General features: G+C 48.5%; 1 protein-coding gene across 2 annotated transcripts in view; it reads right to left on the bottom strand.

Annotated features, from left to right (window-relative positions):
* Window positions 1-1,806: 1,806 nt before the first annotated feature.
* Window positions 1,807-26,668, bottom strand: part of LOC140430759 (probable D-lactate dehydrogenase, mitochondrial) — an 86,609-nt gene continuing 61,747 nt past the window's right edge. Inside the window, exons 8-11 of one of the 2 annotated variants that reach the window (XM_072518437.1) lie at window positions 21,902-22,029; window positions 21,722-21,812; window positions 18,458-18,569; window positions 1,807-2,483 (exon numbers count right to left, since the gene is read on the bottom strand). In XM_072518437.1, coding sequence (XP_072374538.1) covers window positions 2,318-2,483; window positions 18,458-18,569; window positions 21,722-21,812; window positions 21,902-22,029 — 497 coding nt within the window. In that variant the 3' untranslated portion in view covers window positions 1,807-2,317. The remainder of the gene's footprint in view (window positions 2,484-18,457; window positions 18,570-21,721; window positions 21,813-21,901; window positions 22,030-26,668) is intronic. The other variant, XM_072518438.1, reaches the window with a different exon arrangement.

Here is a 26,668-nt window from a genome sequence, read left to right as displayed (position 1 = left end):
TGTGGTCTGTTGTAGCTAGCCTAAAGCCCATACTATCCTCGTCCGTATGTTTTCCCTGATTCTTATCCCCTTGTCTTCCCCCCCACTCCTATTATTGTCACCCCTCTCTACTCTCCTTTCCCTGTTTACCCCCCTTAGCTGCCCCTGCATTGGTGTTGTGCATCGCCCCCATTACCAGGCGCTCTTCCCTCTGCGGGAGATGTGCCGCGGTTCCCCCCCCCCCCCCATACAATCTGACAGTAGCTTTCCCGCTAGTGTGGTGGCTCCCTCCTGGGGTCAGTTATGTGCCTACTATATGGTTTCCCCTCCTGCTATCCTCCTCATATTCTTCTGTGCTCCGCTGCCCTCATCCTTTCCTTCCTATGTTTTGGTTCCCGTATTCAGAGAGAGGTAGTGCAGTCACGCTCAAAGTGTCTCTCAGGTCAATTCAGTCCCTTCGGGTGATCTTTTTTACCGCTGTCTTTGCTGCTGATTTCCCAGCCTGTTTTCTTGGACAAATTTGTCCACACCCGCAGAGGTCCCTGCCCTTGAGTATGACCCAGAGTTTAGCCGGGTGCAGCATCCCAAACCACACTTTTCTCTTGTACAGGGCCACCTTCGACCTGTTGAAATCCGCCCGGTGCTTGGCCAGGTCTTCCCCAATGTCCTGATATATCCGGATCTTGTGCCCTTCCCAGTTTCAGGTCCTTGTTTGTCAGGCCTTGAGCAGGATTCTTTCCCTATCCTGGTAACGGTGCATTTTGGCGATTATCAACCTTGGCTACTCTCCAGCCTTGGGTTTCGGCTGGAGCGACCAGTGGGCTCTATTTCTGGCAGGTTGAGGAAGTTGTCCCTTTCCAACATCTGGGCCATAGTCCATGGGATCCCTGCCTTCGATCCCTTCCAGCAGGCTGTGACCAGTTTTCTTGTCCTCTGATTACTCTTTCAGACTTCCCTGCAACGCGACCAACCTCGCTATTTCCGTCTCTAGGGCATCGATCCGGTCTGTTTGATCCGTTTTAGGCTTTTTCTAGTTCTTTGATGGTGCTCCCCTGGGCCTCCAGTTGCCTCTCTGCCTTGTCCAAGACCACATGCATGGTGGCCGCGGTCTCCGCGATCGCCACCTTGACCGTAGCTTGAATGTCGGTCTTTACCGCTTCCCTGAGCTCACTTAGTTCCCTGGAGAGGAACTTCCTCCATCCACCCTCCGTGCGATTTACCGGTCTCTCTCAGTCTGGTGTGGTCTGCACTTTGTCGCCTCATGCGACCGCCATCTCGACCACTTGTTTCTCCTGGTTTCCGACGATATTTGCCTCTTTATGGCCTCTGGAGCTACTGTTGCTTGGCATCTTCTCTTGTGCTGTTGTTAGATAGGGTGAGGGAATACTTTCCCCCTTGTTTTAGCGGGCTATTTTGAGTAAAAGAGCCTAATTTGGGGTTCTTAGGAGGATAACAACCTGATGTGTGACTCCTCAGCACATCCCCATCACCAGATGTCCATTTGGTATATTTCTAATTGCAATTGAAAGTTCAGCAAACGAGGAAGAATGTTGGACTGATTACGGTATGAAACTTAAACTGCGGTTTACATAAACTCCAGTTATAAAAGCTTCTGCCCAGTCCAATCCTCAATCCTCTTCCTGTCATGGTAGTGCTTGAACCCATGCTGTACTCTACCAGGGAAGGAAGCTGGAACTCCACTTGGCAAAGATGTCTTTAAAGGGAAAGCGTTCCCTAAATAATATTTTTCCCCATGATAGGATATGATGGCTCCTATTTGCTCATGGAAGTTGCATTTTCACCAAAGAAATAAGGAAGACACTGCACTGGAGATAACAGTTTTATTAGTCACATTTATCATAATATAATCATTACGTGACACACATATCCTTACTGAAGGAAGTTTTAAACTAAAAAATATTAAATAGTAACTTCAGAGCTGATGATTCATTTCATCTTTTTGTAAAATATTCAATGGATTCTGCATTCATTTTCAAGTGCTCCTTACTACCTTTTGATTAAAGTATATTTTATAATTTGTATCCAACAAGCCTACCATTTGTAAGGAATCAGATAATTTTCAGGAAATCAATTGATAAATTACTTAAGTTAAAACTGGTGTAACCTTTATCTGTCATGCACATGTGTTTTCTTTCAAATCTAATGTCCAGTACTCATTCTTGATGTGTAACACTACCCTGTAAAACTTCCTCACGCATTTCCTTTCTAAGGAGATTTTAAACTTCAGTTCATTGTTCCCAATGACACTCATACTTACAAACTATAGGGAAGTGGGGATCTTTGGACAGAAAAAGGGGCATATCCTCTCTGGAGTGCCCTACACCACTTTGCCAGGATTCATGATGTCTTTTGGATCTAACGCAGCCTTAATTTCCCTCATCACTTGCATGCCGACAGCACCAATTTCTTCAGTCAGTAGATGTTGCTTACCCACACCTATGCCGTGCTCCCCAGTACAGGTACCGTGCATGGCCAGAGCTCTTCTGTGGGAGAAAGAAGGGGAAGAGTCCAATTAACCAGCTAACATATTACAATACAGTATTTCCCCATTCAGTATGGGGCTATAGCTCAAGTGGATAAAACACAGATCAGTTTGAACCCTCAACTTTGTCAGTTCCCAACTGACCCATGGACTGAGAAACAGGGGACAAATCAACAACGCATCAAGATTTCCTACCAGTGGATTGGCTACACATTGTTCCCATCCTTTCAGCTGGCATAGTATTGCACAAGTCCCAAAAGAGCATTTTGTTTAGAAATCTCTGAAAATACCTCAGAATACCATTATTTTCAAAGTTTAATTGCTGTATTCTGAAAAATATTCACCATTTTTGGTCCAAAGCAGCCTCGACGACAAGTTGCCATGGAGCTGTTATAAATATTTTCAATACTCAGCAATGAGCAATTCTTTACCTTCAAAATGCACAACCAGTTCTCAATAGGCAACCTCATTCTCTACCTATATTTAGAACAGTGATCTTTACAGAACCATAGATCATTATCTCACTACATTCACACAATAAATAACAAGAGGTTCAACAAAACACCAGGTGCTCCATCATGAATTTCCACTTTATCTACTCAGTTGTCAGCTTTCCCAATGTGCACACGAATGTTAAATGTGATCTGAAGACTGAATAGCTCCCCATGTTACACTTGTAAATCCCCTAAATGCGAATGTATAGTAAAATCAGGATGGTGAAAGATGGTCCTGTCCATCACTGATCCTCCTCTGCAGACGCTGCCACTCTCATGCACTTCCTCCACTAACATCTAATAATGTTAACACCAAGGTGAGGCAACTCATTTCAGGAAAAACGGCAAAACTGGTTTCAGTAAAGCAATACAAGAAACTCTGGATCCAATGAAGTAATTTTCCCTCAGGACCTTGTTCCGCCCTTTTCCAAAAGACATTTGTATACTGTATCCATACGTCCGATTTTGGAGATGTTGCCTGCTCCCTGGCGAGCAGAGGTGCGCATTGTCAATTTTATTTTTAAAAGTGAACTAAAAATGTTTTTATTCAGTTTTAACCTGTTTTTTTTTACACAAGTGCCACAAGTCTTTGAAGAGTAAATGCCGATTCATAGAATTTACAGTGCAGGAGGCCATTCGGCCCTTCATGTCTGCACCGGCCCTTGAAAGAGCACCCTCCATAAGCTTAAACCCATGTCTCCACCCTATCCACATAACTCAGTAACTCCACCTAACCGTTGAACACTAAGGAGCAATTTACCATGGCCAATCCACCTAACCTGCACATCCTAGGACTGCGGAGGAAACTGGAGCACGCGGAGGAAACCCACACAAACATGGGGAGAAAGTATAAACTCCACACAGTTATCCGAGGTCAGAATTGAACCCGGGACCCTGGAGCGGAGACAGCAGTACTAACTAAAACTTATTTTTCTCAAATACTTTCTGTAACCTTCATCCACACCAACCTGTAACTGGTTACGTGACTGGAAAAGTAGTCACAGTTTTCGACAATGCCAGCCCTTCTCTTGGCTGCGAGGTGATGCATGTGAGAAAGTCTGCTCCCTGACAACTCCCTGATGAGATCGGGAACTCATCTCTGCAGCGCAATGGGTCAGTGCACTGAGCAACTGTTATCTGTGTACAGAGCTTATCTAAATATTCCTACCCATTTTCTAATCACCGATACTGATGTTTTCTCCCCAGTGGGATGTTTTCTCTCCAGCGGGATAGTCTATTTGACCTACCTAGCTATCCCTTCATAGAAATGCCGCCAACCACCACCGTATATGCTCGAATGACTCCAGATTTTAGTACTGATTTACAACCAGTTACAAGAACAAAGAAACGTACAGCACAGGAACAGGCCCTTCGGCCCTCCAAGCCCGTGCCGACCATGCTGCCCGACTAAACTACAATCTTCTACACTTCCTGGGTCCGTATCCCTCTATTCCTATCCTATTCATGTATTTGTCAAGATGCCCCTTAAATGTCACTATCATTCCTGCTTCCACCGCCTCCTCCGGTAGGGAGTTCCAGGCACCCACTACCCTGTGTAAAAAAAACCTGCCTCGTACATCTACTCTAAACCTTGCCCCTCTCACCTTAAACCTATGCCCCCTAGTAATTGACCCCTCTACCCTGGGGAAAAGCCTCTGACTATCCACTCGGTCTATGCCCCTCATAATTTTGTCGTCCTCTGTCAGGTCGCCCCTCAACCTCCGTCGTTCCAGTGAGAACAAACTGAGTTTATTCAACCGCTCCTCATAGCCAATGCCCTCCATACCAGGCAACATTCTGGTAAATCTCTTCTGCGCCCTCTCTAAAGCCTCCACATCCTTCTGGTAGTGTGGCGACCAGAATTGAACACTATACTCCAAGTGTGGCCTAACTAAGGTTCTATACAGTTGCAACATGACTTGCCAATTCTTATACTCAATGCCCCGGCCAATGAAGGCAAGCATGCCGTATGCCTTCTTGACTACCTTCTCCACCTGTGTTGCCCCTTTCAGTGACCTGTGGACCTGTACTCCTAGATCTCTTTGACTTTCAATACTCTTGAGGGTTCTACCATTCACTGTATATTCCCTACCTGCATTAGACCTTCCAAAATGCATTACCTCACATTTGTCCGGATTAAACTCCATCTGCCATCTCTCCGCCCAAGTCTCCAAACAATCGAAATCCTGTTGTATCCTCTGACAGTCCTCATCGCTATCCATAATTCCACTAACCTATGTGTCGTCTGCAAACTTACTAATCAGACCAGTTACATTTTCCTCCAAATCATTTATATGTACTACAAAGAGCAAAGGCCCCAGCACTGATCCCTGTGGAACACCACTGGTCACAGCCCTCCAATTAGAAAAGCATCCTTCCATTGCTACTCTCTGCCTTCTATGGCCTAGCCAGTTCTGTATCCACCTTGCCAGCTCACCCCTGATCCCGTGTGACTTCACCTTTTGTACTAGTCTACCATGAGGGACGTTGTCAAAGGCCTTACTGAAGTCCATATAGACAACATCCACTGCCCTACCTGCATCAATCATCTTTGTGACCTCCTCGAAAAACTCTATCAAGTTAGTGAGACACGACCTCCCCTTCACAAAACCATGCTGCCTCTCACTAATACGTCCATTTGCTTCCAAATGGGAGTAGATCCTGTCTCGAAGAATTCTCTCCAGTAATTTCCCTACCACTGAAGTAAGGCTCACCGGCCTGTAGTTCCCTGGATTATCTTTGCTACCCTTCTTAAACAGAGGAACAACATTGGCTATTCTCCAGTCCTCCGGGACATCACCTGAAGACAGTGAGGATCCAAAGATTTCTGTGAAGGCCTCAGCAATTTCCTCTCCAGCCTCCTTCAGTATTCTGGGGTAGATCCCATCAGGCCCTGGGGACTTATCTACCTTAATATTTTTTAAGACACCCAACACCTCGTCTTTTTGGATCTCAATGTGACCCAGGCTATCTACACACCCTTCTCCTGACTCAACATCTACCAATTCCTTCTCTTTGGTGAATACTGATGCAAAGTATTCATTTAGTACCTCGCCCATTTCCTCTGACTCCACACATAGATTCCCTTGCCTATCCTTCAGTGGGCCAACCCTTTCCCTGGCTACCCTCTTGCTTTTTATGTACGTATAAAAAGCCTTGGGATTTTCCTTAACCCTATTTGCCAATGACTTTTCGTGACCCCTTCTAGCCCTCCTGACTCCTTGCTTAAGTTCCTTCCTACTTTCCTTATATTCCACACAGGCTTAGTCTGTTCCCAGCCTCTTAGCCCTGACAAACGTCTCCATTTTCTTTTTGACGAGGCCTACAATATCTCTCGTTATCCAAGGTTCCCGAAAATTGCCGTATTTACCCTTCTTCCTCGCAGGAACATGCCGGTACGGAATTCCATTCAACTGACACTTGAAAGCCTCCCACATGTCAGATGTTGATTTGCCCTCAAACATCCACCCCCAATCTAGGTTCTTCAGTTCCCGCCTAATATTGTTATAATTAGCCTTCCCCCAATTTAGCACATTCACCATTCCATATTTTGGTCATTCAACTCTTTCTGTGCTGAAAAACTGTATGACTCTACGGATGTGATTATTTTGGATTCATTCAATGCGCGCACAAATCCTATTATAGCCGCTAATATTGCGAGGGGGCCACCCGGCTGGTGACATGATCAGGTTCACACTCAGAAATTTAAATGTAATTTTTTTCCCCCAATTAAGTGGCAATTTAGCGTGGTCAATCCACCTAGTCTGCACATATTTTGGGTTGTGGGGGTGAGACCCACACAAAAACGGGGAGAATGTGCAAACTCCACATGGACAGGGAACCGGGGCCAGAATTGAATCTGGGTCCTCAGCACCATGAGGCAGCAGTGCTAACCACTGCGCCACCGTGCCGTCCTAACATAAATGTAATTAAATGCCTTCATGCTGTACCTTCCAGCCCTATATGATGTAGCCCACAAGCGGTGCCGTCACGCCACGCTGACGCAATTCACTCCTGGTTTTGAAATCGAAAACTGGTCACGATGACCATGCCAGGGGGGTGGTAGTGCCTGAAGGCCCCTGAGTTGAGGGCCAAGGCTGGGCAGTTCCCCCGGCATCTTTGCAGTGGCAGGTGGCACGGAGGGGGAAATCCTTCTCCATTCGAGGTGGGGGGCATCCCCTTTTGTGTGGTGGAGAGGAGTGGTGGTGGTGGGGAGGGGGTTTGAGAGGAGTGTGCGCCAGAGGACGCATGGACCCCATATATCTGTGCTGTGGGGCGGTCGTCCCAAAGATTGTGTGGGGGATCCTCCATGGTTGTGAAGGGCTGGGAGGGATTTCAGAGTTTTCGCTTATCGGGGCACCGTGTCGCTGGGTTTGCTGGCTCTGAGGCCCCGCCCAACCAGAGGAACAGTGCTAGGCACACTGTTATAACGTACACGAGAGTCACAGGACCGGACGTAGCAGGCTCTCTGTGACCCTTGAAGAATATGAACTTCCCTGCTAGGAGGCTGGGGTGCCCTCAATAGGTGGGATCAACCCACATTTAAAAATCCTGACCTGACGCGGGAGTGCCTTCGGGGAGTGGATTTATAATGAGTATTTGTGTTTATTAAATTTGTGTTATTTTCCCATACACTACCGTGTGGTCACTGCTTCTGAACCTAACACTGGTGACGAGGCTGAATTGGAGTTGCAGACGGCGTCATTTCCTCCAAACTCGGCCCCGTCTGCACAGGCATCTAGAGTCTGTCATATCAGCCGCAGGCACGCCACACATCTGGAAGCTTGAGGCGCTTGACACAGATGTCAATGATTGGTCGCAGTATATAGGAGCAGATGCAATAATTGTTTTGCCCGAACGTCATTACCGGAGATGACAGCCAAACTGTCATCGTCTTGACAACCTTTGGAGGAGACCGCGACCATCCAGAAGAGTGACCAGAGAAGGAAAGAAGGAAGCTGCCAGCGATACTCGCCTTTGTGATGATGGACCAGGGAGACCATAAGACATAGGAGCGGAAGTAAGGCCATTCGGCCCATCGAGTCAACTCCACCATTCAATCATGGCTGATTTCAACTCCATTTACCCGCTCTCTCTCCATAGCCCTTAATTCCTCGAGAAATCAAGAATTTATCAACTTCTATCTTAAAGACACTCAACATCCCGGCCTCCATCGCCCTCTGTGGCAATGAATTCCACAGACCCACCACTCTCTGGCTGAAGAAATTTCTCCTCATCTCTGTTCTAAAGTGACTCCCTTTTATTCTAAGGCTGTGCCCCCAGGTCCTAGTCTCCCCTGCTAATGGAAACAACTTCCCTACATCCACCCTATCTAAGCCATTCATTATCTTGTAAGTTTCTATTAGATCTCCCTTCAACCTCCTAAACTCCAATGAATATAATCCCAGGATCCTCAGACGTTCATCGTATGTTAGGCCTACCATTCCTGGGATCATCCGTGTGAATCTCCGCTGGACCCGCTCCAGTGCCAGTATGTCCTTCCGGAGGTGTGGGGCCCAAAATTGCTCACAGTATTCTAAATGGGGCCTAACTAATGCTTTATAAAGCTTCAGAAGTCCATCCCTGCTTTTATATTCCAAGCCTCTTGAGATGAATGACAACATTGCATTTGCTTTCTTAATTATGGACACAACCTGCAAGTTTACCTTTAGAGAATCCTGGACTAGGACTCCCAAGTCCCTTTGCACTTCAGCATTATGAATTTTGTCACCGTTTAGAAAATAGTCCATGCCTCTATTCTTTTTTCCAAAGTGCAAGACCTCGCACTTGCCCACGTTGAATTTCATCAGCCATTTCTTGGACCACTCTCCTAAACTGTCTAAATCTTTCTGCAGCCTCCCCACCTCCTCCATACTACCTGCCCCTCCACCTATCTTTGTATCATCGGCAAACTTAGCCAGAATGCCCCCAGTCCCGTCATCTAGATCATTAATATATAAAGAGAACAGCTGTGGCCCCAACACTGAACCCTGCGGGACACCACTCGTCACCGGTTGCCATTCCGAAAAATAACCTTTTATCCCAACTCTCTGCCTTCTGCCTGACAGCCAATCGTCAATCCATGTTAGTACCTTGCCTCGAATACCATGGGCTCTTATTTTACTCCGCAGTCTCCCGTGAGGCACCTTATCAAAGGCCTTTTGGAAGTCAAGATAGATAACATCCATTGGCTCTCCTTGGTCTAACCTATTTGTTATCTCTTCAAAGAACTCTTAACAGGTTTGTCAGGCACGACCTCCCCTTACTAAATCCATGCTGACTTGTCCTAATCTGACCCTGCACTTCCAAGAATTTAGAAATCTCATCCTTAACAATGGATTCTAGAATCTTGCCAACAACCGAGGTTAGGCTAATTGGCCTATAATTTTCCATCTTTTTCCTTGTTCCCTTCTTGAACAGGGGGGTTACAACAGCGATTTTCCAATCTTCTGGGACTTTCCCGGACTCCAGTGACTTTTGAAAGATCATAACTAACGCCTCCACTATTTCTTCAGCTATCTCCTTTAGAACTCTAGGATGTAGTCCATCTGGGCCTGGAGATTTATCAATTTTTAGACCTCCTAGTTTCTCTAGCACTTTCTCCTTTGTGATGGCTACCATATTCAACTCTGCCCCCTGACTCTCCGGAATTGTTGGGATATTACTCATGTCTTCTACTGTGAAGACTGATGCAAAGTACTTATTCAGTTCCTCAGCTATTTCCTCGTCTCCCATCACAAAATTACCAGCGTCATTTTGGAGCGGCCCAATGTCAACTTTTGCCTCCCGTTTGTTTTTAATGTATTTAAAGAAACTTTTACTATCATTCCTAATGTTACTGGCTAGCCTACCTTCAAATTTGATCCTCTCTTTCCTTATTTCTCTCTTTGTTATCCTCTGTTTGTTTTTGTAGTCTTCCCAATCTTCTGACTTCCCACTACTCTTTGCCACATTATAGGCTTTCTCTTTTGCTTTGATGCATTCCCTAACTTCCTTTGTCAGCCATGGCTGCCTAATCCCCCCTCTGATAACCTTTCTTTTCTTTGGGATGAACCTCTGTACTGTGTCCTAAATTACTCCCAGAAACTCCTGCCATTGCTGTTCTACTGTCTTTCCCACTAGGCTCTGCTCCCAGTCGATTTTCGTCAGTTCCTCCCTCATGCCCCTGTAGTTACCTTTATTTAACTGTAACACCTTTACATCTGATTCTACCTTCTTTCTTTCAAATTGGAGATTGAATTCTACCATATTATGATCACTGCCTCCCAAGTGCTCCCTTACTTTAAGATCTTTAATCAAGTCTGGCTCATTACATAACACTAAATCCAGAATGGCCTGTTCCCTCATGGGCTCCATCACAAGCTGTTCCAAAAAGCCCTCCTGTAAACATTCAATGAATTCCCTTTCCTTGGGTCCACTGGCAGCATTATTTACCCAGTCCACCTGCATATTGAAGTCCCTCATGATCACTGTGACCTTGCCTTTCTGACATGCACTTTCTATTTCGTGGTGCATTTTGTGCCCCCGGTCCTGACCACTGTTAGGAGGCCTGTACATAACTCCCAATTATGATTTTTTTGCCTCTGTGGTTCCTCAACTCTACCCACACAGACTCCACATCATCTGACCCTATGTCGTTTAGTGCTATTGATTTAATTTCATTCCTAATTAACAAGGCAACCCCGCCCCCTCTGCCCACCTCCCTGTCTTTTCGATAGGTTGTGAATCCCTGGATGTTTAAATGCCAGTCCTGAACCCCCTGCAACCATGTCTCTGTGATGCCTACCACATCATACCTGCCAGTCACAATCTGGGCCACAAGCTCATCTACCTTGTTCCGTACACTGCGCGCATTTAAATATAGCACCTATAATTCTCTATTGACCGTCCCTTTTTGTTTTCTTAGTGTGGTGGACCTTGGTTTACTGAGCCTTTCCATACACTGTCATATTTTGTGGGATGGGGACAATCGTAACCACTCTTGAGTTTTGTCTGTTCGTGTTTTTTTGTATTCCTAAGCAGCTACGCGCCCCGCTGATTACTTCACCTCTTGGTTCCCTGACTTTCCCTTCCCCCCCAATCTTTAGTTTAAAGTCCTATTGACCACCCTATTTACTCTTTTCGCCAGAACACTGGTCCCAGCTCGGTTCAGGTGGAGACCATCCCAACGGTATAGGTCCCCCCTGTCCCAAAACTGATGCCAGTGTCCCATGAAAAGGAACCCCTCATTCCCACACCACTCTTTCAACCACGTGTTAACATCCCTTAACTTAGACTCAGAGAATCAGACCAAGGTTCAACCATCTTTGCCGGTAGTATAACCGAATATTGGCTATTTCTAGTATTTTGTGTGGGATAATCTAAGGGTTAATATTGTGATTGTTCAATAAAATTGGTTGAATTTTGGACTAAGGATGAGGTCAGGAAAGTGCTTCACAGCCTGAGGAGGGCATCTAGAGTGTGAGAAGTTCACTAAAACCCATAAATGAGCCAACAGTGTCAGATAAAATTTAATAAGTAAATTAATAGCATTGCAAAGTTAGAAGGGCCGATGATCATTCTATATACTCTAACCATTAGATCTGGGGTGTTAATCAAATTGGTGCTAATTGTGGTTCATCAATAAACAAAGTGAAGAGTGTTATTGCTAAATAAATAGAATATAAACAGTGCTCTAATCATCTTAAGTGCTGTGTCCTGTTTTGGGTAGCATAGAGAACCAGGATGCTGGTCCTGAGTATCACAATACTCCGAAAACCCTGCACTCTTCCAGCGCTGGCCTTTAGTTGTCTCTGATTTTCTTTGCCCCACCTGCTATGCCTTTAACTGTCAAGGCCCGAAGCTCTGAAATTCCCTCTCTAAATATCTCTGCATTCCACCTCTTCTACCTCCTTCACCTGCACCTTTGATCAAGCTTTATCTATCTGTCCTAAGATCTCCTTCTCTAGCTCTTTGCCAATTTATTCGTCAAGGGCCTCAAGATGTTTTACTACCTTCAAGATGCTGTATAAATGCAAGTTGTTACTGTGAGAGAAAGGTCTGAATAGTACAGATAAGGTCAATTGTTAGCACAAGATAATTAGTTATGACAGTTGGATAGGGCGCATAGCTTAAAACACGTGAAAGATTAATTTAGAAATGGCTTTTTATGCAAAAAGTGACCAATATTTGAAATGGGTTCCCAGGGAGGGTAAGAGGCAAAAGGCTTTGATAAATTTAAGGGCCAGTTGGATGACCTGACAGAATTGCAAAGTTTTTATTATTGCTAAAGATGATTGAGTTAAAATAGGCCAATGACATCTGTCGCCTGTATTTAGATTTGACCTTGCCTATACTAGTGTTGCATATTTGGGGATTCAGGTAGCGAGGGAATGGACGGGGCACCATAAGTGGAACTTAATGAAGCTGATGGAGGAGGCCAGGGAGGATCTTAAGAGGTGGGATGTGGTGGTATGCATTAGGGGTATTACGGTACCCTGTGATGCCGAGAGGCTATTGGTGGATAGACGCCGGGTTCCGATTGGTTCAGCCGCCTACTGGCTCCACCCAGTAAGGCGGAGTATTAGAGCCCGGGTTCTCCCAGCAACCGCATTCTGTAACTGTGCTGCTGGGGAACAAGTCTGCGTAATAAAGCCATCGATTGACTCCATCTCTTCTCGTCTCGTGAGTGATTGATTGTACTACAATCTATGACGCAAACGTTAAAGAACATGGAGCTCCAAATCACTCCGGAGTGTCTGCGGATCAGCCCCCACGCGGCAAACTCAGTGGCCACTTTTAAACACTGGTTAGCGTGTTTTGAAGGATACCTCCGAACGGCCACCTGCGTACCTACAGAAGACCAGAAAATGCAGGTCCTGCATTCCAGGGGGAGCCCAGAAATCTACACTCTCATAGAGGACGCGGACGATTTCCAGGCGGCGCTCGCCATGCTGAGAGGAATCTACGTTCGGCCCGTCAACCAGGTCTACGCACGCCACCAGCGTGCGACGAGACGGCAAATCCCCGGGGAATCGCTGGACGAATTCTACAGTGCGCTGTTAATACTGGGGAGAAATTGCAACTGCCCACCGGTTTTGGCTAATGAACATACGGCGCTACTAATTCGGGATGCTTTCGTGGCAGGTATGCTCTCATCCCAAATTTGCCAGCGATTGCTGGAAAGAGACTCACTAGGCCTCAAGGAGGCACGGGCCCTTGCTGCCTCGCTCGATGTGGCATCACAGAACGCCCCTGACTACGCCCCCGACCGCGCGGAAGCCCCTTGGGCACCGTGGAACCCCGCCGAGACCGACCCCCCGGCACCCCCCACCGCAGGCATGTGCTGCCAGAGCGCCAGACCACCCGGGGGGCCCCGCTGCTACTTTTGCGGGCAAGCGAAACACCCCCAACTCCACTGCCCGGCCTGCTCAGCCCTCTGTAAAGGGTGCTGCAAAAAGGGGCACTTTGCAGCGGTGTGCCAGGCCCGGGGGATCGCCGCAATCTCCGGGGGAGAACCAGGACCACCCCCTCCAACGATCCACGTGCGGCAAACGAGCACCGCCATCTTGGGTCCCGGACTCCATGCGGGAGGGATGGGCGCCGCCATTTTGTGCTCCTCCGGCCACGTGCGATCATTGGGCGGCGCCATCTTGTCCACCCCCCGACAGTGTGCGACCCATGGACGCCGCCATCTTGGTTGACGGCTAAGGACCCCGGAATGGACGGCCCCACAGGGCCCGAGGAAAACGCCCCGATGCAGCAACAGCAACTGGCTTCGGTGACCCTGGACCAGTCGCAGCCCCGAACTCTCAAAACGGCAACAACGACGGTACTCATAAACGGGTACGAGACGCCCTGCCTGATCGACTCTGGAGCACGGAGAGTTTTATACATCCCGATATGGTAAGACGCTGTTCCCTTACGATCCACCCGAGTAATCAAAAGATTTTCCAGGCAGCAGGATCCCATTCTGTAGAGATCAAAGGGTTCTGCATCGCAAACTTCACGGTGCAGGGGAGGGAGTTCAAGAACTACCGGCTTTACGTCCTCCCCCACCTCTGCGCTGCCACACTCCTGGAGGTTGCACTGAAAATCCAACCCCAGAGTTTAACGTTTCAATTCGGCGGCCCTATACCCCCACTCACTATCTGCTGCCTCGCGACCCTCAAGGTCGACCCGCCTTCCCCGTTTGCGAACCTCACCCCGGACTGCAAACCCGTCGCCAACAGGAGCAGATGGTACAGCGCCCAGGACCGAACCTTTATCCGGTCAGAAGTCTAGCGGCTGCTGAGGGAAGGCATAATCCAGGCCAGCAATAGTCCCTGGAGAGCACAGGTGGTAGTTGTAAAGACCGGGGAGAAGCAGAGGATGGTCATAGACTATAGTCAAACCATTAATTGGTACACGCAGCTGGATGCTTACCCTCTCCCCCACATATCCGACATGGTCAGTCGGATTGCACAGTACAAGGTCTTTTCCACGTTTGACCTTAAGTCCGCCTATCACCAGCTACCCTTCCATCCGAGCGACCGCAAATACACTGCTTTTGAAGCAGATGGGCGGCTCTATTACTTTTTAAGGGTTCCATTCGGCGTCATTAATGGAGTCTCGGTCTTCCAACGGGAGATGGACTGAATGGTTGACTGGTACGGTTTGTGGGCCACGTTCCCGTATCTCGATAACCTCCGCAAATTCCTCCAGACCGCAAACGTCCTGAATCTCACATACAACACGAAGAAATCCATGTTTAGCACCAACCGCCCAGCCATCCTCGGCTACATAGTGCGAAATGGAGTTATAGGGCCAGACCCTGAACGCATGCGCCCCCTTATGGAGTTCCCCCTCCCTCACTGCTCCAAGGACCTGAAACGCTGCCTGGGCTTTTTCTCTTATTACGCCCAGTGGGTCCCCAACTACGCGGACAAGGCCCGTCCGTTAATTCAGTCCACTGTCTTTCTCCTGTCGACAGATGCCCGCCAGACCTTCAGCCGCATCAAAGCGGATATCACAAAGGCCACGATGCACGCGATCAACGAATCCCTCCCCTTCCAAGACGAGAGCGACGCGTCCGACGTACCTCTGGCGGCCACCCTCAACCAAGCAGGCAGACCCGTGGCCTTTTTCTCACGTACACTCCACGCTTCAGAAATCCGCCACTCCTCAGTGGAAAAGGCCATAGTGGAAGCTGTGCGACATTGGAGGCATTACCTGGCCGGCAGGAGATTCACTCTCCTCACTGACCAACGGTCGGTTGCCTTCATGTTCGCCAATGCACAGCGGGGCAAGATCAAGAACGACAAGATCTTGCGGTGGAGGATCGAACTCTCCACCTATAACTATGAGATCTTGCATCGTCCCGGAAAGCTGAACGAGCCTTCCGATGCCCTATCCCGCGGCACATGTGCCAACGCACAAGTGGACCGTCTCCGAACTCTCCGCGAGGACCTCTGCCACCCGGGGATCACTCGGTTCTATCACTTCGTGAAGACCCCCGCAACCTGCCCTACTCCATCGAGGAGGTCAGAACAGCCACCAGGAACTGCCAAATCTGCGCGGAGTTGAAGCCGCACTTCTACAGGCCAGATAAAGCGCACCTGATAAAGGCTTCCCGTCCCCTTGAGCGCCTCAGTCTGGACTTCAAACCGACCCACCGACCACAACACGTACTTCCTGAACGTGGTTGACGAGTACTCCCGTTTTCCATTCGCCATCCGCTGCCCCGACATGACCGGGGCCACGGTCATTAAAGCCCTCTGCACCATCTTTACACTGTTCGGTTTCCCCGCCTATATACATAGTGATAGGGGGTCCTCCTTCACGAGTGACGAACTGCGTCAATTCCTGCTCAGCAAAGGCATTGCCTCGAGCAGTTCCGACCAGTTACAAGCCCCGGGGAAATGGTCAGGTAGAGAGAGAACGGAACGGTCTGGGAGACCATCCTGCTGGCCCTACGGTCCAGAAATCTCCCAGTCTCCCGCTGGCAGGAAGTCCTCCCGGACGCCCTCCACTCCATCCGGTAGCTGCTTTGTAGCACGACAATTCAAACACCTCACGAACGCCTCCTTGTCTTCCCTAGAAAGTCCTCCACGGAACGTCACTCCCGGCCTGGCTGGCAGCCCCAGGACCCATCCTGCTCCAAAAATGTGTGCGGGTGCGCAAATCGGACCCGTTGGTCGAGAGGGTTCATCTCCTCCACGCGAATCCTCAGTATGCCTAGGTGGCGTACCCCGACAGCCGATAGGACACGGTCTCCCTGCGGGACCTGGCGCCCGCCGGAGCTCCACACACACCCCCAACACCAATCACCCCCCCCTCCCTCCCACCGGCGCACCCCACAGCCGCCCCCTTCCCGGGTGGATCGGTCCTTCCCCCAGCCCCGCCTAGGGGTAGTGAAGCAGGAAGAGACATCGCTATGCTCCCAGAGACGACAGTGCCCGAGCCAGCGCCTGCATCACCAACGGGGCTGAGACGATCGGGGAGGACGACCAGGGCACCCATTCGACTCATCGCATCGTTATAACAAAGCAAGAAATGCCTCTGTAAATAATTCAGTTGCCCAGTAAAAGCGGCATTGTAAATAGTGCTAGTAGTTGATATCGGAGCATAGCCGCTGTGTTAGTGGCATCCCAGGTACCGACTATGTAAACCCCTACCACCATACGGCCCACTACCCCCGCCGGGTTCTTTTTTAACAAGGGGTGAATGTGGTGGTATGCATTAGGGGTATTATGGTTACCTGTGATGCCGAGAGATATTGGTGGATAGACGCGGGTCCCTATATAGACGCGGGTCCCTGATTGGATCAGCCGCCTACTGGCTCCACCTAGTAAGTTGGAATATAAGAGCCCGGGTTCTCCCAGCAGCCTCATTCTGTAACTGTGCTGCTGGGGAACAAGTCTGCGTAATAAAGCCATCGATTGACTCCATCTCTTCTCGTCTCGTGAGTGATTGATTGTGCTACATGGGATACACTGCATTTAACACCGGGAGGGTCCAAGTGGTGAAAATGAATATTCTGCCGAGGTTCTTGTTTATCTTTCAGGCTCTCCCGAACTTTTACCAAAGGCCTTTTTTCGGAAAGTGGACACGATCATCTCGGACTTTGTATGGGAGGGGCAGGTGCCGAGGGTGGGGAGAACCCTGCTACAAAGGCAGAGGCAGCAGGGGGGTTGGCGTTGCCTAACTTGCTTCATTATTACTGGGCGGCGAATGTGGACGAGGTGTAGCAATGGTGGGAAGGAGAAGTGGGAGAGTGGGTTAGGATGGAGGAAGAATCTTGGAAGGGGTCTAGTTTGAAGGCTATGGTGAAGACAGTGTTGCCAATGGCTCAGAGTAGGTATTCAGCAAGCCCAGTGGTGCAGTGCACGGTGAAGACATGGAATCAGCTGAGGAGGCATTTTTGGATGGAAGGGATGTCGGGGCTGAGACTGCTGTGCAAGAATCATGGGTATGATCCAGGGGGGATGGGTCGTGTATACAGGAGGTGGAGAGAAGTGGGGCTGGTCAAGATGAGGGATCTGTATTTGGAGGAGCTAAGGGAGAGGATAGAGCTGCCGTGGCGAAGTGAGTTCAGTTATCTACAGTTTAGGGACTTTGCACGAAAGGTCTGGAGGGGTTTCCCTAGTTTGCCGAGATACACGCTGCTGGAGCGAGTGCTGCTTCCAGATGAGGAAGGGGAGGGAAGAATTGGGGATATATAAAAGTGGCTGGGGGAACAGGGAGGTGGGCGCGTGGTGAAGATCAAGGAGAAATGAGAAGCGGAGTTGGGAGGGGAGATCAATTGGGGAGTATGGAGTGAGGCACTGCAAAGGGTAAACGGGACCTCCTCTTGTGCAAGGATGAGCCTGATACAGTTTAGGGTGGTGTACAGGGTGAATATGACTCTGGCGAGAAGAATGGGTTCTTTCAGGGGGTAGTAGATGAGTGTGAGAGTTGTGGGCGGGGGCCAGTGAATCATGTGCACATGTTTTGGGGTTGCGAAAAATTGGGAAGATTCTGGGCGGGAGTGTTCACAGTCTTAGCCAGGGTAGTGGAGCAGGAGGTGGACCCGGACCCTTTGGTGGCAATATCTGGGGTTTAAAAGAAGCCGGAGCTCATGGAGAGGAGGTGTCATGGTCTTCGCCTCTCTGATTGCATGGCGGTGAATTTTGCTGGAGTGGCGGTCGACATTGCCACCGGGGATAGCAGCTTGGTTGGGTGACCTGTACGACTTCCTGTGGTTGGAGAAGATAAAGTGTGAGTTAAGGGGCTCAGCAAGGGAGTTTGAGAAAAGGTGGGGGATGTTTGTGACCGTGTTTGAGGAGCTGTTCATCGCAGCGGGTTGGGTGGTGGGGTGGAGGGTGAAAAAGGGGAAAAATCTGTACAGACTGTATAGTTGATTGTTGGGAAGTATGTTTCCCGGGGTGTTTATTGGCTGTTACCTGCTTTGATACATGTTTGTAATAAAATACATTTAAAAAAAAACTATTGTTGCATATGTTCGAAGACAATATCGCTGTACCTGGCTAATCTATCCGTGAACTCTTTCACTCTCCTTCCTTCATCCTCACTCTCTGGGTTCACAAACATTAAGCAGTGGAAGTTGCCATCTCCTACGTGGCCGACAATAGGCCCTTGAGTTGAACAAAACAAATGTTGAGGTGGTTCATAACAGATTTAATGAACAGATTCTAGAAAACAAGAATGCATTTAATTATAAAAGCAAAATACTGCGGATGCTGCAAATCTGAAATAAAAACGGAAAATGCTGGGAAAACTCAGCAGGTCTGACAGCATCTGTGGAGAGAAACAAGAGGTTAATGTTTTGGGTCCGTTATGAAACTGAAGAAGCTCTAAAGAGGAGTCAGACAGACTTGAAACGTTAACTCTGTTTCTCTCCCCACAAGATGCTGTCTGATCTGCTGCGTTTTCTCAGCATTTTGTTTTTATTATGCATTTAAAATTGCCCATTTGAAGACTTGACCACATTTAATCATATCCAATAAGCTAGGAATAAAAGTTACAGAAAGGAGCCACAGTTTAAACCATGGCGGTCAGAAGTCTAAGCACTTCTCTTCCTTTTGTTATTCCCTTTAAAACACACAAATATTAATCAATTCAGCCTGAGTTCGCTCTAGTATTCAGTTAAATCATGAAAATTACCTCAAGCTTCTTCCCCTTTTTCTATCTACCTATTGATACTACAGATTCAAAAATCCCTGGGCTGGATTTTCCGGTCGGAGAACCAGTTTCCAACCAAATTGGGGGCGGAGCCGCTTTCGCGATGCTTCGGGTACGTCGCGCCAAATAACGCCGCGCGAGTTCCCGACAGCGTCAGTCGCGTGTGGTCTCAGCCGTCAGGAACTCAGCGTGGCGGCTGCGGACTCGGTCCAGTGCCGCGACAGTCAGGGAGGGCCAATCTGCGGGCAGAGGGGACTTTATTAGGGGCTGAGGGCACTGTGGGGGGGGTGGGGGTGGGGGGGGGTGGTCTGGGGCGCGCAAGTCAGTCAAATGGGGGGCACTATTTCATGGGGCTTTTCCGCGAGCAGCCTCCGTCATGTAGCGCGGCCGCTGTAGGCCGCCGCCATATGCATGCGCGGCCACGGACCCAGCAATTCTCTGGGCCGTAATGGCAGCTACAGCTGGGTGCTCTATGCTGCCAGCATGCTAGCCCCCAACACAATTGGGGAATCGGTGCCCGTTTTACGCATTTTTTCTGGCGTAAAACGCCACTGTTCCCACACCTGCGTGGGGTCATAGCCTCAGAATTGGAGAATCCAGCCTCATATCCGAAATGCTTGGGGTTGAATGTGTATCAGATTTCGGAACGTACTGCGCATTTGCAGCGCGTTGGGAACTGCCCATGTGGGAAGGCCGGGAACTGCGCATGTGCGGGAGGTCGGGAACTGCACATGTGCGGAAGGTCGGGAACTGCACATGTGCGGAAGGTCGGGAACTGCACATGTGCGGAACATTGGGAACTGCGCATGTGCGGAAGGTCGGGAACTACACATGTGCGGAACATTGGGAACTGTGCATGTGCGGAACATTGGGAACTGCGCATGGAACTGCGCATGTGCAGCACGCGTTGGCAACTGAGCATGTGAGGCGCGTCTTGGGAGCTGGACATGTGAGGCGCGCCTTGGGAACTGGACATGTGAGGATCACCTTGGGAACTGAGCGTCGTCCTGGATCCTTGTGGGATTTCCCACTCGTGACATCATGCCGAGGCTTGAAAAAAAAGTGCAGGTTTCAGAATGTTTTGGTCTTTTGAATTTCGGATAAGGGATGCTCAACCTGTGCTTAACTAACAAAAGTCTACCCATCTCAGTCTGGGAAGCTTTAATTATCCCTTTTTGAAGAAAACATTCCAGATTTCCAATGCCCTATTTGTGGAAAATGTGCTTCCTAATTTTGGGCACAAAGGGCCCAGCTCTAATTTTAAAATGAAGCCCTCTTGTTCTGGTTTCCCACACCAGAGGAAACAGTTTCAGTGTACCTGCTCTAGAAAATCCTTGTATAATTTTAAAACCCTCAATTTGATCAGCTCTCAATCGTCTATCATTAAAATGATGGGGAAGGGGGAAGTTGCTACGTTTCTGTTTTATCCCCTTTATTTATTACAATGTTGGTCAATGTAAGTTTCTTCTAAATCAGGTATTAGGTCTCAGATTCTAATCTGCAATTGTGGCTGAACAATCACTTTGCATTGTAACGTATCCGCTATGATGCCTCCCACTCCTGAGGCAATGAGATAGTCTGCACTGCATGTTTCATCACCAATGGCATTCTGTGAGTACCTGACAGGATGTGCACAAATGTGGTAGGAATGAGCAACAATCTGAGAAGCAGAAGTTCCCTTATTCTGCACTGTACTCAGAGTCTTCAGTCAGTATATTTACCAGATTATCTCCTGGTATAAAGTCACAGAGTGACCCAGGAGGTTGAACATACAGCATCCAATGTGACATTGAGCACCAACAAAGAATCATAGAATCCCTACAGTGCAGAGGCCATTCAGCCTCTTGAGTCTGCACGGACACTCTGAAAGAGCACCTTACCTCGGCCCATTCCCCCACCCCCACCCCCATAACGGCACCCAACCTTGAGCATGGCCAATCCACCTAACTTGCACATCTTTGGACTGTGGGAAGAAACCGGAACACCCGGAGGAAACCCACACAGACACAGGGAGAGCGTACAAACTCCACAACTGACAGTCGCTGAAGATTAGAATTGAACCCGGGTCCCTGGCACTGTGAGACAGCAATGCTAACCATTGTGCTGCCCGAGCAATGGCTCACACTATCAATGGCTCACACCGATCCCAGCTGAGGATGTAAAGTCCGGCAACAGATGCAGGAATCATAGTTAAATACAATCATTAGTTACAACTTTTCGTTGGAGAGAAGAAGGTTAAGAGGAGACTTAATAGAGGCATACAAAATGATCAGGGGGTTGGATAGGGTGGACAGTGAGAGCCTTCTCCCGCGGATGGATATGGCTGGCACGAGGGGACATAACTTTAAACTGAGGGGTAATAGATATAGGACAGAGGTCAGAGGTAGGTTCTTTACGCAAAGAGTAGTGAGGCTGTGGAATGCCCTACCTGCTACAGTAGTGAACTCGCCAACATTGAGGACATTTAAAAGTTTATTGGATAAACATATGGATGATAATGGCATAGTGTAGGTTAGATGGCTTTTGTTTCGGTGCAACATCGTGGGCCGAAGGGCCTGTACTGCGCTGTATTGTTCTATGTTCTATGTTCTATGTTCTAACTAACCTGTTAGATTTGACGTCACCAAGTCTTCTTTCGTAGCCATGATGATTTCAGGTAGCTTAGATATTGGGACGCACACATCTGTGGAGTACCCCTTCGGAATGAGGGAGATTTTGTCTCTTAGTTCAACTAGCTTGAAAAGATTGTTTGAAGTTCTTGAAATAAAGACCAGAGCCACCTTACCTCATAGCCTGGGAACAGGGCCCGAGCAGCGTACCACGCACTGTGTCGCGCTTGCCACAGTTTATTCCGGCTTTCTTGATCCTTTGCCCAAGCAAATTCAGAGCCATTGTTCATCTTCACTATTTCCTCTGTAAGGGAACCAAAATCAATCAGGGTGGCAATCCAACAAAGAAATATGGGCAGAAATACCAAACTGGATGAAGGGATGAATAGTAGTTTTACTGTCCTGCTTGACTTTATATTAAAAGAAGAAAAAGCAAAAACATTAAATACATCCAGACCCCAATCACAGCTTTAGATAAATTTACAAACACCTGTAAAAGTCACAGTAATGGGACAGGAAGTCTGTTGACAGTAGTCTCCAGTGTAAACCTGCCTCAGACAGTTTGAACAGTTTTGCCAGCCCAGAAGGGGTAAAGCCACTGGTACAATGGATGTGGACACTGCATCAGTACCAAAGCAACATTTTATTTTGCTCCATGTTTGTATGCAGCAACAGATGGCAGTGTGGTGATTTAGTGCCGCTGGTATTATCCCCTTCCTGTATCGCTGTAGTTTGACTTGCAATGAAAATAGGTGGGTTTTAAAAAATCTATTTTACCCATTGGCTCACCCCCACTACCTCTCAATGCTTATGAACATAATGTAAAGAAATCCCATTTACCAATGATGAATATTATGGCAGGGCTTCATATAACTGAATATTAAAAGTATAACAAAGCCTTCTGCAACCCAGCTCAATTGAAGGAAACATTGTAGAGATATAAAACAAATGAAAAAGGATTATAAAATAGGAAATGTTTTATTTCAGCATGAACCCACATTCACTTCAGTAATTCATTCTTCAATAATTTTGTAGGAGTGGGTGGTGATGTATGTTTAAAAATGATAACCTCATTTGAATTGCCAGTGTCGTATTTATGCGGCATTGAGGAGGTATAAATATCACAGAGATATGGCTATGGCCAAGGTTGTATAGCTTTTCTAATGAAAAGTGGATGAAATCAGAAAATATTCCAGGTTTCCTTCATAGCATCTTCAAAAAAAGAGGATTGTCCATGCTTACAATGGTTGACAAAAATTGTTTTACAAGATTTAGATCAGAAATTCCAATGGAACTATTCAAAGGTTTGGAGTGTTCAATTGTCAGGAGACATGGAAATTAGGAGGAGTAGGCCATTCGACCCTTCGAGCCGACTCCGCCATTCAACATGATCATGGCTGATCCTCGATCTCAATGCCATATTTCCCCTTTCCCCACATGCCCCTTGATGCTATTAAAATCTTTTAAAAAATTATTTATCTTTCTTAAACACATTTAGTGACTTGGCCTCCACAACCTTCTATGGTAGAGAATTCCACAGGTTCACTACTCTTTGAGTGAAGAAATCTTTCCTTATCTCAGTCCTAAATGGTCTACCCCGTATTCGGAGATTGTGTCCCCTGGTTCCCCAATCAGGGAAAACATCCTCCCTGCATCCAGTCTGTCCATTCCTATTAAACTTTTCTGTGTTTCAATCAGATCTCCTCTCATCCTTCTAAACTTTAGTGAATATGGGTCCAGTAGAACCAATCTCTCCTCCTAGGACAGTCCCCGCCAACCCTGATATCAGCCTTGCGAACTTCAGCTGCACTCCCTCTATGGCAGGTATAGCCTTTCTTGGGTAGAGTGACCATAATTGCATGCAATACTCCCGGTGTGGTCTCATCAAGGCCCTGTACAACTGCAGGAAGGCATTCCTACTTCTGAACTCAAATACTCTTACAATGATGGCCAACATATCATTTGCCTTCTTAATTGTTTGTTGAACCTACCTCTCCATTTTCATTGACTAGTGTACAAGGACAACTGGATTCCTAAGTACATCCACACTTCCCAATATATACCATTTATATAATACTCCTCCTTTTAGTTTTTCACACCAAACTTCACAATTCATTTCATTGCACTGCATCTGAGAGTCTTCGTGGTGCGCCTCAGCATAAGATGGCGGACTGCAAGGGGGCTGCTCTGACAGCCCAGTGGTTGACGGAGCAGTTGACAGAATTTCTCAATGAAAAGTTTTGGCAGTCGAGGAAGACCTAGCCAAGGTGGCGGAACCGGTTAAATCAGGATTGAGAGAGTGGAGAAGAGGTTGGAGTCCCAGGGCCTGGCGATCCAGAAAGTGGGGGAGATGATGGGGGAGCACGAGGAGCAGCTGGACTCGTTGGTGGTTGAGATGGGAGTGATGCAGGAGACCCAGAAGAGGCTGAGGGAGAAGGTGGAGGATCTGGAGAATCACTCCAGAAGGCAAAACCTCAGGATTGTCGGGATGCCTGAAAGCATTGTAGGTATAGTGGCCGGGGTGTAAGTGGCAAAGATGCCGGAAAAATTGATGGGGGAGGGGGCCTTTGACCGGCCCCTGGAGGTCGACTGAGTGCACAGGACGCAGATAAGGAGGCCGCAGCTGGGCGAGCCGCCGAGGGCGATTGTGGTGCGGTTGCACTGCTTTCTGGACAAGGAGAGGATTCTTCAATGGGCGAGGCAGACCAGGAAATGTACATGGGAAAGGAACGAGCTGCGGTGTACCAGTACCTGGGAGCAGAATGGTGAAGAGTAGGGCCGGGTTTAATCGGGCGAAGCCTGGCCTCTTTAAAAAGGGGGTGAAGTTTGGAGTGTTGTACCCAGCCCACCTGTGGGTGACTTTCCAGAGTTGAGAGTGTTACTTCGGTACGCCAGAGGAGGCGATGGAGTTTGTGAGGGGCAATGGACTGAGAGGAGAGTGAGGACATTGAACTTTGGAGGAGTTTGTGTGTTCTTCAAAGTTTTTGAAGGTGGGTCGTTTGGAGGGCATGATTTTCACGGGTGAACAAGTATGGTGAGTGCACCTCTTGTTGCTCTTTAAAGATGTATGGTTTAGGGAGGGGAGCTGGGGAGGTTGGAGGCCTTGGGCGGGGGCCACCATGCAACTGGGTGGGATAGTGGTGGGTTGCCAGGAAGCAGGCGCGAGAGGGGGGGGCGTGATGGGGCTAATTCTTGTTGGGGGTGGGGGGGGGGGGATTGCTGACAAGGGTGTGGTTGGTGTGGCGCAGTTGGAAAGGGATTGATGACGGTGGATATCCGAGGGAAGGGCCTGAAGGGTTACGTGACACAGGCTGGGGCTGACTCAAAAGGTGATATGGCTGACCAGCAGTGGAACGGGGCAGGGAGCCGCCTGAACAGGCTGGTCACGTGGAACATGGAGGGGGTTGAATGGGCCGGTTAAACGGTTGCATATTCAAGCTTTAGTGGAGTTTGAAGGTGGACGTACCCAGAAGAAGCACTTAAAGATAGGGGACCAGACGAGGTTGAAGAATGGGTTGGTGGAAAAGGGCTGGATATGAGGATGATATGAGGCTGGCGATGTTGGTGAATGGGGAGATGTACGAGATGGTTCATGGTAAGTTGGAGGGGATGCCAGTGGTTCGGGTAATCGTCTATGCCCCAAAATTGGATAATATAGATTTTAGGAGGCGGGTGTTAGGGACGATTCCTAGCTTGGACTCGCACTGGTTGATTATGGGGGGTATTTTAACATGGTTATAGAACCAAGCTTGGACCAATCGAGTCCCAAGGGTGTCGGCAGTGGTGAATGAGCTGAAGGGGTTTATGGAGCACATGGGGGGTGGAGTTGGATCCATGGAGGTTTGGAGGCCGAGGGCGAAGGAGTTTTCATACTTCTCCCATGTGCACCGGGTTGATATTTTTGTGTTAGATAAGACGGTGGGGTTAGTTGACTCTGAGTATTTGGTGATTGTGGTCACGGAACAAGTGCTGCACTGGATGGAGCTGCGCGTGGCCTGGCAGTGGAGGGGGCCAGCGCCCGCAGTGGAGACTGGATGTGAGCTGTTGGCGGATGAGGTGGTGTGCGAGCGGGTGTGGGCTGCCATTCGGCTGTATGTGGAGCTAACGATATGGGTCAGGTCATGGCCGCCACGCTGTGGGAGGCGCTCAAGGCGGTGGTTAGGGGGGAGTTCATTTCAATTGAGCACACAGGGAGAAAGCAGAGCAGGTGGAGATGGTAAGACTGGTGGACGGGATTTTGAGGGTGGACAGGAGATACATGGAGGTGCTGGAGTTTGGGCATATGTCTACAGGAAAGGTGGTGGGGCAGATACGGAGAGTCCGTATACAAGTATGGGGAGAAGGCAAGCAGGATGTTGGCCCATCAGTTGAGGAAGCAAGAGGCGGCAAGGGAGATTGGCAGAGTGAGGAATGATAAGGGTAAGGTGGTGATGGACCCCCCGAGGGTGTGAATGGAGTGTTTGAGGGTTTTATAGAAGACTATATGAGTCTGAGCCCCTGGCTAGTGGGGGATAGAGGGGGGGGTTGGACAGGCTGGTGTTGGACAGGCTGGTGTTTCCCACAGTAGAGGAGGTACGGGTCCCAATTGGGTTGAGGAAGGTTATGGACAATATGGAGACGATGCAGGCTGGGAAGTTTTACAAAAAGTTTGGATTGGACCTGTGGCCACTGCTGGTGAGGGCGTATAATGAAGCAAGGGAGAGAGGGGAACTGCCCCCTACGTTGTCGCAGGCTTGCATCTCCCTGATATTAAAGGATAAGGATCCGGAGCAGTGTGGTTCATACTGCCCGATATCATTACTGAATGTAGACGTCAAGCTGTTGGCAAAGGTGCTGGCCTCGCGAATCGAGGACTGCTTCTCATGGGTGATAGGCGAAGATCAACGTGTTTTGTGAAGTGGAATGTCAGGAAGCTGTTTAATGTAATCATGATGCGTTTGGAG

This window comes from Scyliorhinus torazame, chromosome 10, assembly GCF_047496885.1.
Source record: "Scyliorhinus torazame isolate Kashiwa2021f chromosome 10, sScyTor2.1, whole genome shotgun sequence".
NCBI lineage: Eukaryota > Metazoa > Chordata > Chondrichthyes > Carcharhiniformes > Scyliorhinidae > Scyliorhinus > Scyliorhinus torazame.
This window is presented reverse-complemented; position numbering and strand designations above follow the sequence as displayed.